The sequence below is a fragment of the Silene latifolia genome, chromosome 6, assembly GCF_048544455.1.
Source record: "Silene latifolia isolate original U9 population chromosome 6, ASM4854445v1, whole genome shotgun sequence".
In the NCBI taxonomy this organism is placed as follows: Eukaryota; Viridiplantae; Streptophyta; class Magnoliopsida; order Caryophyllales; family Caryophyllaceae; genus Silene; species Silene latifolia.
The window spans coordinates 48,818,887-48,838,930 of NC_133531.1; the positions used below are offsets into that span (position 1 = coordinate 48,818,887).

General features: G+C 39.6%; 1 protein-coding gene across 1 annotated transcript; it reads left to right on the forward strand.

Moving 5' to 3' along the window:
• The first annotated feature begins 14,705 nt into the window (after positions 1-14,705).
• Positions 14,706-15,107, forward strand: LOC141588049 (uncharacterized). The gene has a single exon (XM_074409505.1). It carries the CDS (start codon positions 14,706-14,708, stop codon positions 15,105-15,107), a length of 402 nt encoding a protein of 133 aa, XP_074265606.1.
• The last annotated feature ends 4,937 nt before the right edge of the window (positions 15,108-20,044 follow it).

The window sequence follows — 20,044 nt, forward strand, 5'->3', positions numbered from 1 at the left end:
TTCACACAACGAGTCACAATGACTAATGAACAGGGACAATTTGTTGACACAACGAGTCACAATGACAAGGATAAATTATTCACACAAGGAGTCACAATAACTAATAAACATGGACAAATGCTTCACACAACGAGTCACAATGACTAATAAACATGGACAAATGCTTCACACAACGAGTAACAATGACTAATAAACATGGACAAATAGTTCACACAAGAAGTCACAATGACTAATAAACAATGACAAATGTTTCACACAGCAAGTCACAATGACTAATAAACATGGACAAATGCTTCACACAACGAGTCACAATGACTAATAAACATGGACAAATGCTTCAGACAACGAGTCACAATGACTAATGAACAAGGACAATTGGTTCACACAAAGAGTCACAATGACTAATAAACATGGACAAATGTATCACACAACGAGTCACAATGACTAATAAACATGGACGAATGGTTCACACAACGAGTAACAATGACTAATAAACAAGGACAAATGGTTCACACAACGAGCCACAATGACTAATAAACATGGACAAATGTTTCACACAACGACTCACAATGACTAATAAACATGGACAAATGTTTCACACAACGAGTCACAATGACTAATAAAAATGGACAAATGGTTCACACAACGAGTCACAATGACAAGGATAAATTATTCACACAAGGAGTCACAATAACTAATAAACATGGACAAATGCTTCACACAACGAGTCACAATGACTAATAAACATGGACAAATGCTTCACACAACGAGTCACAATGACTAATGAACAAGGACAATTGGTTGACACAACGAGTTACAATGACAAGGATAAATTATTCACACAAGGAGTCACAATGACTAATAAACAATGACTAATGAACAAGGACAATTGGTTCACAGAAAGATTCACAATGACTAATAAACATGGACAAATGTATCACACAACGAGTCACAATGACTAATAAACATGGACGAATGGTTCACACAACGAGTAACAATGACTAATAAATAAGGACAAATGGTTCACACAACGAGCCACAATGACTAATAAACATGGACAAACGTTTCACACAACGAGTCACAATGACTAATAAACATGGACAAATGTTTCACACAACGAGTCACAATGACTAATAAAAATGGACAAATGGTTCACACAACAAGTAACAATGACTAATAAACAAGGACAAATGGTTCACACAACGAGCCACAATGACTAATAAACATGGACAAATGTTTCAAACAACGAGTCACAATGACTAATAAACAAGGACAAGTGTTTCACACAATGACAAATGAACAAGGACAAATGGTTCACACAACGAGTCACAATGCCTAATGAACAAAGACAATTGGTTGACACAACGAGTCACAATAACAAGGATAAATTATTCACACAAGGAGTCACAATGACTAAAAAGATGGACAAATGCTTCACACAACGGGTCACAATGACTAATAAACATGGACAAATGCTTCACACAACGAGTTACAATGACTAATGAACAAGGACAATTGGTTCACAGAACGAGTCACAATGACTAATAAAGATGGACAAGTGTTTCACACAACGAGTCACAATGACAAGGATAATTATTCACACAACGAGTCACAATGACTAATTAACATGGACAAATGCTTCACACAACGAGTCACAATGACTAATAAACATGGACAAATGCTTCACACAACGAGTCACAATGACTAATGAACAAGGACTATTGGTTCACACAACGAGTCACAATGACTAATAAACATAGACAAATGTATCACACAACGAGTCACAATGACTAATAAACATGGACGAATGGTTCACACAACAAGTAACAATGACTAATAAACAAGGACAAATGGTTCACATAACGAGCCACAATGACTACTAAACATGGACAAATGTTTCACACAACGAGTCACAATGACTAACAAACATGGACAAATGTTTCACACAACGAGTCACAATGACTAATAAACATGGACAAATGGTTCACACAACGAGTAACAATGACTAATAAAAAAGGACAAATGGTTCACACAACGAGCCACAATGACTCATAAACATGGACAAATGTTTCACACAACTAGTCACAATTACTAATAAACAAGGACAAATGTTTCACACAACGAGTCACAATGACAAATGAACAAGGACAAAAGGTTCACACAACGAGTCACAATGACTAATGAACAAAGACAATTGGTTGACACAACGAGTCACAATGACTAAAAAGATGGACAAATGCTTCACACAACGGGTCACAATGACTAATAAACATGGACAAATGCTTCACACAATGAGTCACAATGACTAATGAACAAGGACAATTGGTTCACGTAAGCGAGTCACAATGACTAATAAAGATGGACAAGTGTTTCACACAACGAGTCACAATGACAAGGATAAATTATTCACACAACGAGTCACAATGACTAATAAACAAGGACAAATGGTTCACACAACAAGGCACAATGACAATGATTAATTATTCACACAACGAGTCACAATGTAGTATAAACAGGGACAAATGTTTCACACAACGAGTCACAATGACTAATGAACAAGGAAAATTAGTTCACACAATGTGTCACAACGACAAGGATAAAAGGTTCATACAACGAGTCACAATGACTAATAAACATGGACAAATGCTTCACACAACGAGTAACAATGACTAAGAAACGAGGACAAATGGTTCACACAAGAAGTCACAATGACTAATTAACAATGACAAATGTTTAACACAGCAAGTCACAATGACTAATAAACATGGACAAATGTTTCACACAACGAGTCAAAATGACAAATGAACAAGGACAAATGGTTCACACAACGAGTCACAATGACTAATAAACATGGACAAATGTTTCACACAACGAGTAACGATGACTAACAAACAAGGACAAATGGTTCACACAACGAGTCACAATGACTAATAAACATGGACAATTGTTTCACACAACGAGTCACAATGACTAATAAACATGGACAAATGTTTCACACAACGAGTCACAATGACAAATGAACAAGGACAAATGGTTCACACAATGAGTCACAATGACTAATAAACAAGGAGAAATGGTTCACACAACGAGTCACAATGACTAATGAACAGGGACAATTTGTTGACACAACGAGTCACAATGACAAGGATAAATTATTCACACAAGGAGTCACAATAACTAATAAACATGGACAAATGCTTCACACAACGAGTCACAATGACTAATAAACATGGACAAATGCTTCACACAACGAGTAACAATGACTAATAAACATGGACAAATAGTTCACACAAGAAGTCACAATGACTAATAAACAATGACAAATGTTTCACACAGCAAGTCACAATGACTAATAAACATGGACAAATGCTTCACACAACGAGTCACAATGACTAATAAACATGGACAAATGCTTCAGACAACGAGTCACAATGACTAATGAACAAGGACAAATGCTTCAGACAACGAGTCACAATGACTAATGAACAAGGACAATTGGTTCACACAAAGAGTCACAATGACTAATAAACATGGACAAATGCTTCACACAACGAGTAACAATGACTAATAAACATGGACAAATAGTTCACACAAGAAGTCACAATGTAGACAATGACAAATGTTTCACACAGCAAGTCACAATGACTAATAAACATGGACAAATGCTTCACACAACGAGTCACAATGACTAATGAACATGGACAAATGCTTCAGACAACGAGTCACAATGACTAATGAACAAGGACAATTGGTTCACACAAAGAGTCACAATGACTAATAAACATGGACAAATGTATCACACAACGAGTCACAATGACTAATAAACATGGACGAATGGTTCACACAACGAGTAACAATGACTAATAAACAAGGACAAATGGTTCAAACAACGAGCCACAATGACTAATAAACATGGACAAATGTTTCACACAACGACTCACAATGACTAATAAACATGGACAAATGTTTCACACAACGAGTCACAATGACTAATAAAAATGGACAAATGGTTCACACAACGAGTCACAATGACAAGGATAAATTATTCACACAAGGAGTCACAATAACTAATAAACATGGACAAATGCTTCACACAACGAGTCACAATGACTAATAAACATGGACAAATGCTTTACACAACGAGTCACAATGACTAATGAACAAGGACAATTGGTTGACACAACGAGTTACAATGACAAGGATAAATTATTCACACAAGGAGTCACAATGACTAATAAACATGGACAAATGCTTCACACAACGAGTCACAATGACTAATAAACATGAACAAATGTATCACACAACGAGTCACAATGACTAATAAACATGGACGAATGGTTCACACAACGAGTAACAATGACTAATAAACAAGGACAAATGGTTCACACAACGAGCCACAATGTCTAATAAACATGGACAAACGTTTCACACAACGAGTCACAATGACTAATAAACATGGACAAATGTTTCACACAACGAGTCACAATGACTAATAAAAATGGACAAATGGTTCACACAACGAGTAACAATGACTAATAAACAAGGACAAATGGTTCACACAACGAGCCACAATGACTAATAAACATGGACAAATGTTTCAAACAATGAGTCACAATGACTAATAAACAAGGACAAGTGTTTCACACAATGACAAATGAACAAGGACAAATGGTTCACACAACGAGTCACAATGCCTAATGAACAAAGACAATTGGTTGACACAACGAGTCACAATAACAAGGATAAATTATTCACACAAGGAGTCACAATGACTAAAAAGATGGACAAATGCTTCACACAACGGGTCACAATGACTAATAAACATGGACAAATGCTTCACACAACGAGTTACAATGACTAATGAACAAGGACAATTGGTTCACAGAACGAGTCACAATGACTAATAAAGATGGACAAGTGTTTCACACAACGAGTCACAATGACTAATTAACATGGACAAATGCTTCACACAACGAGTCACAATGACTAATAAACATGGACAAATGCTTCACACAACGAGTCACAATGACTAATGAACAAGGACAATTGGTTCACACAACGAGTCACAATGACTAATAAACATAGACAAATGTATCACACAACGAGTCACAATGACTAATAAACATGGACGAATGGTTCACACAACAAGTAACAATGACTAATAAACAAGGACAAATGGTTCACATAACGAGCCACAATGACTAATAAACATGGACAAATGTTTCACACAACGAGTCGCAATGACTAACAAACATGGACAAATGTTTCACACAACGAGTCACAATGACTAATAAACATGGACAAATGGTTCACACAACGAGTAACAATGACTAATAAAAAAGGACAAATGGTTCACACAACGAGCCACAATGACTCATAAACATGGACAAATGTTTCACACAACTAGTCACAATTACTAATAAACAAGGACAAATGTTTCACACAACGAGTCACAATGACAAATGAACAAGGACAAAAGGTTCACACAACGAGTCACAATGATTAATGAACAAAGACAATTGGTTGACACAACGAGTCACAATGACAAGGATAAATTATTCACACAAGGAGTCACAATGACTAAAAAGATGGACAAATGCTTCACACAACGGGTCACAATGACTAATAAACATGGACAAATGCTTCACACAACGAGTCACAATGACTAATGAACAAGGACAATTGGTTCACAGAACGAGTCACAATGACTAATAAAGATGGACAAGTGTTTCACACAACGAGTCACAATGACAAGGATAAATTATTCACACAACGAGTCACAATGACTAATAAACAAGGACAAATGGTTCACACAACAAGGCACAATGACAATGATTAATTATTCACACAACGAGTCACAATGTAGTATAAACAGGGACAAATGTTTCACACAACGAGTCACAATGACTAATGAACAAGGAAAATTAGTTCACACAATGTGTCACAACGACAAGGATAAAAGGTTCATACAACGAGTCACAATGACTAATAAACATGGACAAATGCTTCACACAACGAGTAACAATGACTAAGAAACGTGGACAAATGGTTCACACAAGAAGTCACAATGACTAATAAACAATGACAAATGTTTAACACAGCAAGTCACAATGACTAATAAACATGGACAAATGTTTCACACAACGAGTCAAAATGACAAATGAACAAGGACAAATGGTTGACACAACGAGTTACAATGACAAGGATAAATTATTCACACAAGGAGTCACAATGACTAATAAACAATGACTAATGAACAAGGATGGAATAAAACTCTAAGAACTCGAAATTGGACAGAATTTGAGTGCTAAAACGATTGCCAAATGCTAAGGATTGAGTATGGGGATATGACCTAAACCAAGCACAAAGCCAAGGTTTAAGACTAAGAGTTGGTTCAAGCACAAAGCAATGAACTTACTCAGCCCCTAGCACTAAGCAAAGGAGGTTCTTCTAGCACTAAGCAAAGAATTATAAGAGAGAAAACTAGGTTTTCACTTGTATTAATGTTCATTCAAATCTGAAGTTCTCAAGTGTTTAGCTTGGTTTATATAGACCAAGGCTTACAATCTTGACCCTTGATTACTAGTTACATCTAAGGGCCACAAAAATAGCAGCTAAAGACCAAGAAAAACGGCAGCCAAGGACTATGACAAATCTGAAATGAAAAGGACATAAAGCAAAGAAAGTAAACTAATAGTCCAAACTTCCTTGTTTGTAGCTCAACTTCTTATTTATGATTATATGGACTGAAATGGGGCTTGAGGAAACCGTGTAAGAGTCCTTGTTGCAGCCATAAAGTCCCTTGAGCTTTGTTGGTTCAAAAGAGGAAGGTTGATAGCGACATAATGCACAAAAAACTAAGCTTGTTCCAGCCATGGTCCTGATTGCGCGCGGTTCAAAAAGCTTGGCAAACTCTATGATAGGAACGGCTTTGGGATATAAGTTCCTACACAAAAACGTCCCAAACTCACCAAAGATTAATCCCATGCTGGAAAATGGCACGACTTCTTAGACGGAATTCATGTTAGACCTCAATCTAGTGCAAGGTCCAAAACCGGGTGAAATGTGGCCTTTCTCGGTTTGATTTGTTTCAATCTCCCCTTCTTGAAAAGGATTTGCCCTCAAATCCTCGAGCTTATCCTCCTCAATCTCTTCATAATAAGGACTTAAATCCCCAACATTGAAAGTTCCATGGACTCCATATTCTCCGGGAAGGTTTATCTTGTATGCATTGGACCCAAACTTCTCAAGTACTTCGAATGGACCATCAGCTCTAGGCATGAGCTTATTCTTCCTTTTTCCTGGAAATCTTTCTTTCCTCAAGTGTATCCAAACAAGATCTCCGGGTTCAAAGCTTTTGGTTCCCTTAACACCCTTGGATTTGGCCTTGTGAGCCTCATTAGCCTTCTCAATTTGCTTCTTGACTTGTTCATGGACATGGAGCATTTGTTCAACCCTTTTCTTAGCATCATAATCAATGGTATTTCTTTTGATGGGTGCCAAATCAGTAGGCATCATAGGATTCACGCCATATACCACTTCAAATGGAGACTTGCCCGTGGTTGTGGAAGGGGCTCGGTTGAAGGCAAACTCGGCTTGAGCTAGTTTGAGGTCCCAATCTTTCAATGACCTTGCAACCGTGCACCTAAGGATCCTCCCCAAGGTCTTGTTGGTAACTTCCGTTTGCCCATCAGTTTGGGGGTGATGGGAGGTGCTAAACAAGAGCCTTGTTTTGAGTAGCTTCCATAAGGTTCTCCAAAAATGACTCATGAACTTGGAATCCCTATCCGAGACAATGGACTTAGGAATACCATGTAGCTTGACCACTTCTTTGAAATAGAGCTCGGCCACACTAGTTGCATCTTCGGTTTTCTTGCAAGCAATGAAATGAGCCATTTTGCTGAATCTATCCACAACCACCATGATTGAATCCTTCCCTCTTTGAGTTCTTGGTAAAGCAACAATGAAATCCATGCTTATGTCTTCCCATGGCTGATTTGGAACCGGCAAAGGAGTGTAGGGGCCTGTTTGGAAATAGGATTTTGATTGTTGACAAGGAGCACACCTCTTGATCACATCTTGGACATCCCCAAGCATCTTAGGCCAATAGAATTGCTCTTGGAGTATGTCATAGGTCTTTTGAATGCCAAAGTGCCCGGCAAGACCATTGGAGTGAACTTCCCTTATCAATAAGTTTCTATAAGGTCCCCTAGGCACACACAACTTGTTCCCAAAGAATAAGAACCCATTTTGAACCAAGTACTTGCTCTTGAGCTTGATTTGGCCAGATTGAAGAAGCTCCCATTCTCCTTTAAAATCCGGATCTTCCACATATAATTCTTTCATGTACTCAAACCCAAGGACCCTTTGCTCCATGAAACTCAACATAATGAATCTCCTAGACAATGCATCAGCCACTATGTTATCTTTCCCTTCTATGTACTTGCTTGAGAAGTTGAAGGATTGTAAGAACTCCACCCATTTAGCATGCCTATGATTGAGCTTGTGTTGACCATTAATGTATTTGAGAGCCTCATGATCAGAATGTAGGACGAATGGTCGTGGTTTCAAGTAGTGACTCCAATGGGTTAAGGCTCGAACAATAGCATAGAACTCCTTATCATAAGTTGAGTAATTGAGCTTGGCACCACTCAATTTCTCACTAAAGTAAGCAATTGGCTTGTGCTCTTGAACAAGGACAGCCCCAATGCCAATGCCACTAGCATCACACTCAACTTCAAACAACTTATTGAAATTTGGCAAAGTAAGAATAGGAGACTCACAAAGCTTCTCTTTGATAATATTGAAGGATGATTCAGCCTTATCTCCCCATTTGAACTCCCCTTTCTTCATACATTCGGTTATAGGAGCCATAAGTGTGCTAAAATCTTTGATGAACCTCCTATAGAATGATGCCAACCCATGAAAACTCCTTACATCCGTGATATTCTTAGGTATAGGCCATGATTTGATTGCCTTAACCTTCTCTTGATCAACCAATATGCCACGGTCAGAAATGATAAAGCCCAAGAATTGGACTTCATTTTGCATAAAAGAACACTTTTCTAGCTTGCCATACAACTTGTGTTCCCTAAGAGTTTCAAACAACACTTGCAAATGCTTGAGGTGCTCTTCCTTGGAAGGACTATAAACCAAGATATCATCAAAGTAAACAACCACAAATCTGCCCAAATAAGGTCTAAGTACCTCGGTCATGAGCCTCATGAAGGTACTTGGTGCATTAGAAAGACCAAATGGCATGACAAGCCATTCATACAACCCATGCTTTGTTTTGAATGCGGTTTTCCACTCATCTCCTTCTTTGATTCTTACTTGGTGATAGCCTTGCCTTAAATCAATCTTTGAAAACAATTGAGCTCCACTAAGCTCATCCAAGATGTCATCAAGCCTAGGTATGGGAAACCTATACTTGATGGTAATGTTGTTGATAGCTCTACTATCCGTACACATCCTCCAAGACCCATCTTTCTTTGGCACTAAGAGGGCCGGGACAGCACACGGACTAAGGGACTCTCTCACAAAGCCCTTGCTCACAAGTTCTCCAATTTGTTGTTGTAACTCTTGAGTAGCTTTAGGATCACTTCTATAGGCAGCCTTGTTTGGTAATGTAGCCCCCGGAATGAAATCAATTTGATGCTCAATGCCCCTAAGAGGAGGCAAGCCACTTGGGAGCTCATTTGGGAACACATCTTCATAGGATTGGAGGAGCTCTTGGACCTCCTTAGGAAGTGAAACATTCTGCCCAAAAACCACATCTTTTGCAATAAGAGCATAGACATCTTCATCACCCTTTAACTCTTGGAGCATCTCGGCCTCATTGATCAATAATACCTCTTTTGAAGGCTCAAGCATGGATGGTGGTGTAGTATGCTTAAGGACGGGTGGAAGTGGTGTTAGAATGACCTTTCTTGAGCCAAACTTGAAGGTGTAAGTGTTGTCTCTCCCATGGTGTACCGAATCCCTATCAAACTCCCAAGGTCTCCCAAGAAGAAGATGACAAGCATCCATAGGTAGAACATCACAAAGGGCCTCATCCGAATAGTTCTTGCCAATGGAGAAGGTTACAAGGCATTGCTTATCCACTCTAACTTCTGCCCCTTTGTTAAGCCACCTTAATTTATAAGGACTAGGGTGGTCTTGTGTGGGTAAAGATAGCTTTTCAATGAGAGTACTAGAGGCTACATTGGTACAACTCCCTCCATCAATGATAAGATTGCAAACTCTTCCCTTAATGGTGCACCTAGACCTAAAGATTTGTTGTCTTTGATCCATTTCCAAGGGTTGGGGTTGGGTATGCATCACTCTCCAAGTAACCAAGCTAAGACCCGCATCCGGCATAACCACATCATCCTCTTCATGGTCCGTTCCTCCATTTCCTCATCACACACAAGAATCTCATCATCTCCCCAATGAACCACTTCAAAGCTACTAAGGGCTCTCTTGGTTGGGCATTCTTTGGCAAAGTGACCATAACCTTGGCATTGGTAACATTTTTTGAGAGGCATGGTCTTTTTTGTGAGGTTTCGGCTGCTTTTCCTTTGTCAAGTATGGTGGTTTTGTTTTGAGAGGGTGGTTCATTAATTTTGAAACTGGTTGGGGTCTAAAGGTGGTGGTTTTGGTGGTTGGTTTGGTGGTTGTAGCCTTCCCTTTACCCATTTTCTCAACCCTTAAAGCCAAATTAACGGCTTCATCAAAGGACCATACTTGTTGCATTCTAACCCTATGAGCAATCTTAGTATCTAACCCTTCAACAAATCTAGCAATTTTCTGTTCGGGCTTCTCATTGAGTTCACATTGCAAAGTAAGTTGTTCAAAGTCTCTAAGATATGACTCAAGTGGTTGTTGGTCTTGTTTAAGTTGTGTGAGCTTAATGAAAATGTCTTGAGTGTACTCTTTAGGTATAAACTTCTCATTAAGCTTCTTTTTCAGTTTTAACCAAGACTTAATAGGTTCCTTACCATCCCTTCTTCTCTGATTTTTTAAGTTCTCATACCAAAGGGAAGCATAGCCTTTGAGTTTCAAGATTGCAACTTTAAAAGCTTTGCCATCAGAATAACCTTTAAACTCAAAGACTCTTTCAATGGTCCTAAACCAATCTAACAAATCCTCGGGGTTTAAACTACCATGAAAATCAGGAATTTCTACCTTTAAGTCTTTGTTGGGCTCTCCATGAAAGGCCTCGGCCATGGATTCCTCCGAATCAGAAAGCTCTTCCTCCTCACGGCCACCATGAGCTCGTCCTCTACCCATGAAGCCACGGCCTCTACCCCTGCCTCTAGGTGGTTGTCCTCCTCTTGGTGGTGGTGTTGGAATATTAGCCATGATAACATTGAGAGATTCTAGCAACAAATCACATTTTTCAGAAAGTTGAGTAACTTGTGTTTCAATTCCAGCAATCCTTTCTTCACTCATGGTTGTTTTTTTGTGTTTTTAATGTGGTTAGGGTATAATGAACTCACAAAGAAAGGATTTTTGTTGTTAACCAAAGCTCTGATAACCAATTTGGAATAAAACTCTAAGAACTCGAAATTGGACAGAATTTGAGTGCTAAAACGATTGCCAAATGCTAAGGATTGAGTATGGGGATATGACCTAAACCAAGCACAAAGCCAAGGTTTAAGACTAAGAGTTGGTTCAAGCACAAAGCAATGAACTTACTCAGCCCCTAGCACTAAGCAAAGGAGGTTCTTCTAGCACTAAGCAAAGAATTATAAGAGAGAAAACTAGGTTTTCACTTGTATTAATGTTCATTCAAATCTGAAGTTCTCAAGTGTTTAGCTTGGTTTATATAGACCAAGGCTTACAATCTTGACCCTTGATTACTAGTTACATCTAAGGGCCACAAAAATAGCAGTTAAAGACCAAGAAAAACGGCAGCCAAGGACTATGACAAATCTGAAATGAAAAGGACATAAAGCAAAGAAAGTAAACTAATAGTCCAAACTTCCTTGTTTGTAGCTCAACTTCTTATTTATGATTATATGGACTGAAATGGGGCTTGAGGAAACCGTGTAAGAGTCCTTGTTGCAGCCATAAAGTCCCTTGAGCTTTGTTGGTTCAAAAGAGGAAGGTTGATAGCGACATAATGCACAAAAAACTAAGCTTGTTCCAGCCATGGTCCTGATTGCGCGCGGTTCAAAAAGCTTGGCAAACTCTATGATAGGAACGGCTTTGGGATATAAGTTCCTACACAAAAACGTCCCAAACTCACCAAAGATTAATCCCATGCTGGAAAATGGCACGACTTCTTAGACGGAATTCATGTTAGACCTCAATCTAGTGCAAGGTCCAAAACCGGGTGAAATGTGGCCTTTCTCGGTTTGATTTGTTTCAAAGGACAATTGGTTCACAGAAAGATTCACAATGACTAATAAACATGGACAAATGTATCACACAACGAGTCACAATGACTAATAAACATGGACGAATGGTTCACACAACGAGTAACAATGACTAATAAATAAGGACAAATGGTTCACACAACGAGCCACAATGACTAATAAACATGGACAAACGTTTCACACAACGAGTCACAATGACTAATAAACATGGACAAATGGTTCACACAACGAGTCACAATGACTAATAAACATGGACAAATGTTTCACACAACGAGTAACGATGACTAACTGCAGCAGAAGCTGATAACCAGGCCAACACCCTTTTTATGACAGGCACAATTCAAGCCAGTGACACTACTCAGGCAACCTCAACTACCAGTCCAACTTCACCAGGTCACAAGAACAGCAGCCAGGCTAGCCACCAGCAGCCACCTTGGCCAGCTGAATCCTTGTTCAACTAGTCACAAATTAATCCTAAGGAGCCAGGCCAAATTCCTAAAGCATTACACCAAAAATCAGACTGAAAAGATAAGTTGCAGGGGGGGTAAAACAGATAAAGCAAAGTTGCCATTTTTGGCCAAACAAGGGAAAACTCTCAACAAAGAAGAACTTGGCCTATTCAGCACTCATTTTATAGAGCCTTGAGCCATATAAGATGCCTGCACCAAAGCCATTTGACCCACAACAACCAGCCAAAGTTTTCAGCAACCAGACAACATGTCACTATCAACCTGCAGCTCTTTTGTTCTTGTTCAGTTTGCCTTAATTTCCTTTGTATCCGTTGTAAAATAAGTCCACTACTCTTGTTTGCTTCCTAAGTTTAATCCTGGCCCTTAGATGGAGTTGTCTAGGGTTTATCATGTACTGAACATTGCACAGAAAGGCCTATATAAGGACCCTTTCTCAGTCTTTTGTACTCAGACTTTGATTAATGAAAACCTTGAGATTTCTCTCAAAAATTTGCAAATCTTTTAACTTTGCTGAGTCTTAGTTATAAGTCAGACTTAATATCTTCTTGTGCTTGCTTAGAAGGTGATTAAGGATCTGTGGTGCTACTTGGAATAGGTCTGTGCTTGCTTGAGCTATTTTAAGTGCATTGTCTAGTTAAGCTTGAATTGATTCTGTGCTTGCTTGAACAATTCAGTCTTAATCTTCCTAAATTATTAAGTTTGATCTCTGTGCTTGCTTGAGAGTAAATTTGATAATTATATCCTCCTTTGTGTCCAGAATTCATCACAAAACAGTCACAAGAATCTTTCAAGGGAACTGTCTGAGATTTCTCTTATTTCAGTCTGGTTTTCTATTTATTAAAAATACTTGGAGTGTGTGTAAAATCCTGAGAATTGGCACAGTTTTAGTTTACTCCCTTAACTAAATTATCACCAAGTTTCATGATTTTTCAAGGTCATTTACTATTTTTATAAAAATCCCCAAGTTTATTGCATTCCCTGAAAATTGCTCCTTTGCCTGTTTCAGGACTTGTCCCATTTGTGCTTGTTCCCATAGTTTACACTGCAAATTCTGGTTATCAGAGCTTAGGTCCATAACACAATCCTATCTTGTGTTAGGTATGAGAATATGAAACACCAAAGGATTAGACCCTAACTGGTAAGGAACCAGTTAGGTCTTGGCTTAAGTTAAGAAAGAAGTTAAAGGAGAAATTCATAGCTAAAGACTACACTCAGGATATTTTTATTAAGCTGACTCAGTTGAGACAAGAGCAGTTAACTGTTGAGGCCTATCTTAGGAGCTTTGAACAACTAACCCTACAATGTGAGGTCACTGAAAAACCTGAGCAAAAGATTGCTAGGTTCATTGAGGGTTTAGACCCTAAGATAGCTGGCAAAGTAAGAATGCAACAAGTCTGGTCATTTGATGAGGCAGTTAACCTAGCCTTAAGAATTGAGAAGCTAGGGAAGGTGAAGCCTGCAACACCCAAATTTCCCACCAGAACAACTTTCAAACCCTATACTGGTGTCAAAATGACTGAGGTACCTAAACCAGCTACCCAACCAACAGTAGACAAAGGGAAGGCACCCATGTACCCCAGAACCAACCCACCTTTATCCAGGGATAAGATCAAGTGCTTCCAATGTCAGGGCTTTGACCATTTTAAGAAGGACTGTCCTTCTAACAGAGCTCTCACAGCTATGGAGATTGAGGAATGGGAAAGGGAAGGTCTAGTTGAGTATGAGGAAGAAGAGACACTGGTTCCAACAGGGATGGAAACTGAGAGGGAAAGCGATCAAGGACAAGTTGTGGCTCACCCCGACAGGGCACAATTTGGTCCTATGGAGGGTTATGCACTCTCAACCAGCTCCTCTAGAAGCTGATCAGAGATCCATGATATTCAGGAGTAGGTGCACTGTCCAAGGGAGAGTGTGTAACTTGATCATTGATGGAGGTAGCTGTACCAATGTAGCTTCCACCATCATGGTTAGCAAGCTAAGCCTGCCTACTCAGGAGCACCCCAATCCATACAAACTGAGATGGTTAAGCAAAGGATCTGAAGTGAGAGTTGACAAGCAATGCATTGTTCCCTTTTCAATTGGGAAGGTGTACAAGGATGAAGTGCTGTGTGATGTGGTCCCTATGGATGCCTGCCATCTACTGCTAGGGAGACCATGGGAGTTTGACAGGAATACCACTCACCAGGGAAAGGAAAATGTCTATGTTTTCAAGCATAATGGAAAGAGAGTCACTCGACTCCTTACCACCAAACCAGAGGGGTTATGGAAGTCCTAACATGCCTGAGGAGGTCAATGGAGTACTATTTCTATCCGAGGGCTATGATCAAGGAGCGAGGCAAGAACAACCTGTGTTGTTTCTCCTATCAAGGGAAACCAACACTGAATGGAACAAGGATGTACCTGCAGAGGTTCAACCCCTAATTAGGAAGTACAAGGAGGTTTTTCCAGCTGAGTTGCCTAGTGGATTGCCACCCCTGAGAGGCATTGAGCATCACATAGACCTTGTACCTGGTTCTGTGCTTCCCAACAGACCAGCTTACGGGTGTGTGATCCCACAACAACTAAGGAGCTACAACATCAGATTGAAGAATTAATGACAAAGGGATTTGTAAGGGAATCATTGAGCCCCTGTGCGAGACTGCCTTACTAGTGCCCAAGAAGATGGAAGTTGGAGAATGTGTACTGATAGCAGAGCTATAAACAACATCACGTCAAGTCTGATTCCCTATTCCAAGACTAGATGACATGTTGGATGAGCTCAGTGGGGCTCAGATCTTTTCAAAAATAGATCTCAGGCAAGGGTATCATCAGGTGAGAATAAGAGAAGGTGATGAATGGAAAACAGCTTTCAAAACCAAACATGGCCTGTATGAGTGGCTTGTCATGCCATTTGGCTTGTCTAATGCTCCAAGCACCTTCATGAGGCTCATGACTGAAGTCTTGAGGCCCTGCCTTGGAAGGTTTGCTGTAGTATACTTTGATGGCATACTCATTTACAGCAGGAGTCCATCTGAACATGTGTTACATTTGGAAGTGATTTTTAAAATACTCAGGGAACAGAAGTTGTATGGGAAGCTTGAGAAATGTACCTTCATGGTCAATGAGGTAGCATTTCTGGGATATATTATATCAGGAAGAGGGATTTCAGTTGATCAGGAGAAGATTCAGGCTATGCAAACTTGGCCAGTCCCACAAACAATCACAGAAGTAAGGGGATTTCATGGCTTGGCATCTTTCTCGAGAAGATTCATTAAGAATTTCAGCTCGATTGTTGCACCAATTACTGAGTGTATGAGAAAGGGAGACTTCCAATGGACTGAAAGCGCTTTCAGCGAGTCCTTTGAGAAGATCAAAAAGTTAATGTGTGAGACTCCCATTCTCAAGCTGCCTGACTTTGAACAGCCATTTGAGGTGGAGTGTGATGCCAGTGGGGTTGGGATAGGAGCTGTCCTAATCCAAGGCCAGAGAGAAGTGGCCTATTTCAAAGTGAGAAGTTGAATGGAGCCAAGCTGAAATATTCAACCTATGACAAAGAGTTCTATGCAATCATAAGGGCTCTTACACATTGGAGTCACTACTTGAAACCTAAGCCATTTGTGTTGCATTCTGATCATGAGGCCCTGAAATACATCAATGGCCAACACAAGCTGAGCCATAGACATGCTAAGTGGGTAGAATTCCTGCAAGCCTTTAACTTTTCAAGCAAATATAAAGAGGGGAAGCAAAATGTGGTAGCTGATGCCCTATCTAGGAGGCATTCTTTGTTGACTGTCATTAGTAACAAGGTCCTTGGGTTTGAATTCATGAAGGAGATGTATAAGGAGGACCCCGACTTCTCGAGGAGTGGATTGTTCTCACGAGAAGGAGGCTCAACTCGAGTAAGAAATATATGCTACAAGAAGGGTTTTTGTTTCATGGTAATAGGTTGTGTGTACCAAGGGGATCCTACAGGATTTACCGATCGGGAAGTCCATTCAGGAGGGTTAGGGGGACATTTTGGTGTTCAGAAAACCCTAGATATCTTACAAGACCAATTTTATTGGCCTAGAATGATGGGTGATGTTCAGGCAGTCCTTAGAAGGTGTTCAACATGTCAGAAAGCCAAGAGTTCCTTCCAAGCAGGACCCTACACCCCACTGCCTATCCCTGATAAACCTTGGGAAGGTGTGAGCCTTGATTTCATTGTGGCATTACCAAGGACACAGAGAGGTAAAGACTCAATCATGGTGGTTGTGGATAGGTTGATAAGATGGCTCACTTCATAGCCCCAAGAAGGCGAGGATCTTGCTAGTGTTCTTTGAGCTATACCTTAAGGAGATTGTGAGACTTCATGGGGTTCCTAAGACAATAGTATCTCGACAGGATACAAAATTTATGAGCTACTTTTGGAAAACCCTATGGAAGCTGCTAAAGACAAAGCTTTTGTTCAGTACCTCTCATCACCCACAAACAGATGGGCAAACTGAGGTCACTAACAAAACTTTGGGGAGAATTTTAAGGTGCCTAGTTAGCAAAACCTTGAAGGATTGGGATTTAAAGCTAGCTGCAGCTGAATTTGCATTCAACAGAGCACCATCTCCGCAACTGGTTACAGATCCTTTTGAGATAGTCTATGGGGTTAATCCACTTATGCCCTTGGACTTATCTTCTGTCCCAAAGGAAGAGATCGGTCCTGATGCCAAGAGTGGTGAACAACTGCTGAAGTTGCATGAAACTGTAAGAAAACAAATTGAAAAGTCCAATGAGCTGTATAAAAAACAATCCAAGAAGCCTAGGAAAAAGAAGGAATTTGAGGCAGGAGATATGGTTTGGTTGCACCTTAGGAAGGAAAGGTTCCCCTCCAAAAGAAAGAACAAGCTTATGCCTAGAGCAGATGGGCCATTTGAAGTCTTGGAAAGAATTGGTCCAAATGCTTATAAAATTGACTTGCCAGGGGAATATGGGGTTCATGGCACATTCAATGTGGGTGATCTAAGTCCATTCTATGAAGATTCTGAGGGAGAGGAGGATCCAGGCTTGAGGGCAAGCCCTGTTCAACCAGGGGGGGTTGCAGCAGGAGCTGATAACCAGGCCAACACCCTTTTTATGACAGGCACAATTCAAGCCAGTGACACTACTCAGGCAACCTCAACTACCAGTCCAACTTCACCAGGTCACAAGAACAGAGTAAAGGCTAGCCACCAGCAGCCACCTTGGCCAGCTGAATCCTTGTTCAACTAGTCACAAATTAATCCTAAGGAGCCAGGCCAAATTCCTAAAGCATTACACCAAAAATCAGACTGAAAAGATAAGTTGCAGGGGGGGTAAAACAGATAAAGCAAAGTTGCCATTTTTGGCCAAACAAGGGAAAACTCTCAACAAAGAAGAACTTGGCCTATTCAGCACTCATTTTATAGAGCCTTGAGCCATATAAGATGCCTGCACCAAAGTCATTTGACCCACAACAACTTGACCAAAGTTTTCAAAGAACTGGACAACATGTCACTATCAACCTGCAGCTCTTTTGTTCTTGTTCAGTTTGCCTTAATTTCCTTTGTATCCGTTGTAAAATAAGTCCACTACTCTTGTTTGCTTCCTAAGTTTAATCCTGGCCCTTAGATGGAGTTGTCTAGGGTTTATCATGTACTGAACATTGCACAGAAAGGCCTATATAAGGACCCTTTCTCAGTCTGTTGTACTCAGACTTTGATTAATGAAAACCTTGAGATTTCTCTCAAAAATTTGCAAATCTTTTAACTTTGTTGAGTCTTAGTTATAAGTCAGACTTAATATCTTCTTGTGCTTGCTTAGAAGGTGATTAAGGATCTGTGGTGCTACTTGGAATAGGTCTGTGCTTGCTTGAGCTATTTTAAGTGCATTGTCACAGTTAAGCTTGAATTGATTACGTGCTTGCTTGAACAATTCAGTCTTAATCTTCCTAAATTATTAAGTTTGATCTCTGTGCTTGCTTGAGAGTAAATTTGATAATTATATCCTCCTTTGTGTCCAGAATTTATCACAAAAACAGTCACAAGAATCTTTCAAGGGAAGCGTATCGAGATTTCTCTTATTTGATCTGGTTTTCTATTTATTAAAAATACTTGGAGTGTGTGTAAAATCCTGAGAATTGGCACAGTTTTAGTTTACTCCCTTAACTAAATTATCACCAAGTTTCATGATTTTTCAAGGTCATTTACTATTTTTATAAAAATCCCCAAGTTTATTGCATTCCCTGAAAATTGCTCCTTTGCCTGTTTCAGGACTTGTCCCATTTGTGCTTGTTCCCATAGTTTACACTGCACTAACAAACAAGGACAAATGGTTCACACAACGAGTCACAATGACTAATAAACATGGACAATTGTTTCACACAACGAGTCACAATGACTAATAAACATGGACAAATGTTTCACACAACGAGTCACAATGACAAATGAACAAGGACAAATGGTTCACACAATGAGTCACAATGACTAATAAACAAGGAGAAATGGTTCACACAACGAGTCACAATGACTAATGAACAGGGACAATTTGTTGATACAACGAGTCACAATGACAAGGATAAATTATTCACACAAGGAGTCACAATAACTAATAAACATGGACAAATGTTTCACACAACGAGTCACAATGACTAATAAACATGGACAAATGCTTCACACAACGAGTAACAATGACTAATAAACATGGACAAATAGTTCACACAAGAAGTCACAATGACTAATAAACAATGACAAATGTTTCACACAGCAAGTCACAATGACTAATAAACATGGACAAATGCTTCACACAACGAGTCACAATGACTAATAAACATGGACAAATGCTTCAGACAACGAGTCACAATGACTAATGAACAAGGACAAATGCTTCAGACAACGAGTCACAATGACTAATGAACAAGGACAATTGGTTCACACAAAGAGTCACAATGACTAATAAACATGGACAAATGCTTCACACAACGAGTAACAATGACTAATAAACATGGACAAATAGTTCACACAAGAAGTCACAATGACTAATAAACAATGACAATTGTTTCACACAGCAAGTCACAATGACTAATAAACATGGACAAATGCTTCACACAACGAGTCACAATGACTAATAAACATGGACAAATGCTTCAGACAACGAGTCACAATGACTAATAAACATGGACAAATGTATCACACAACGAGTCACAATGACTAATAAACATGGACGAATGGTTCACCCAACGAGTAA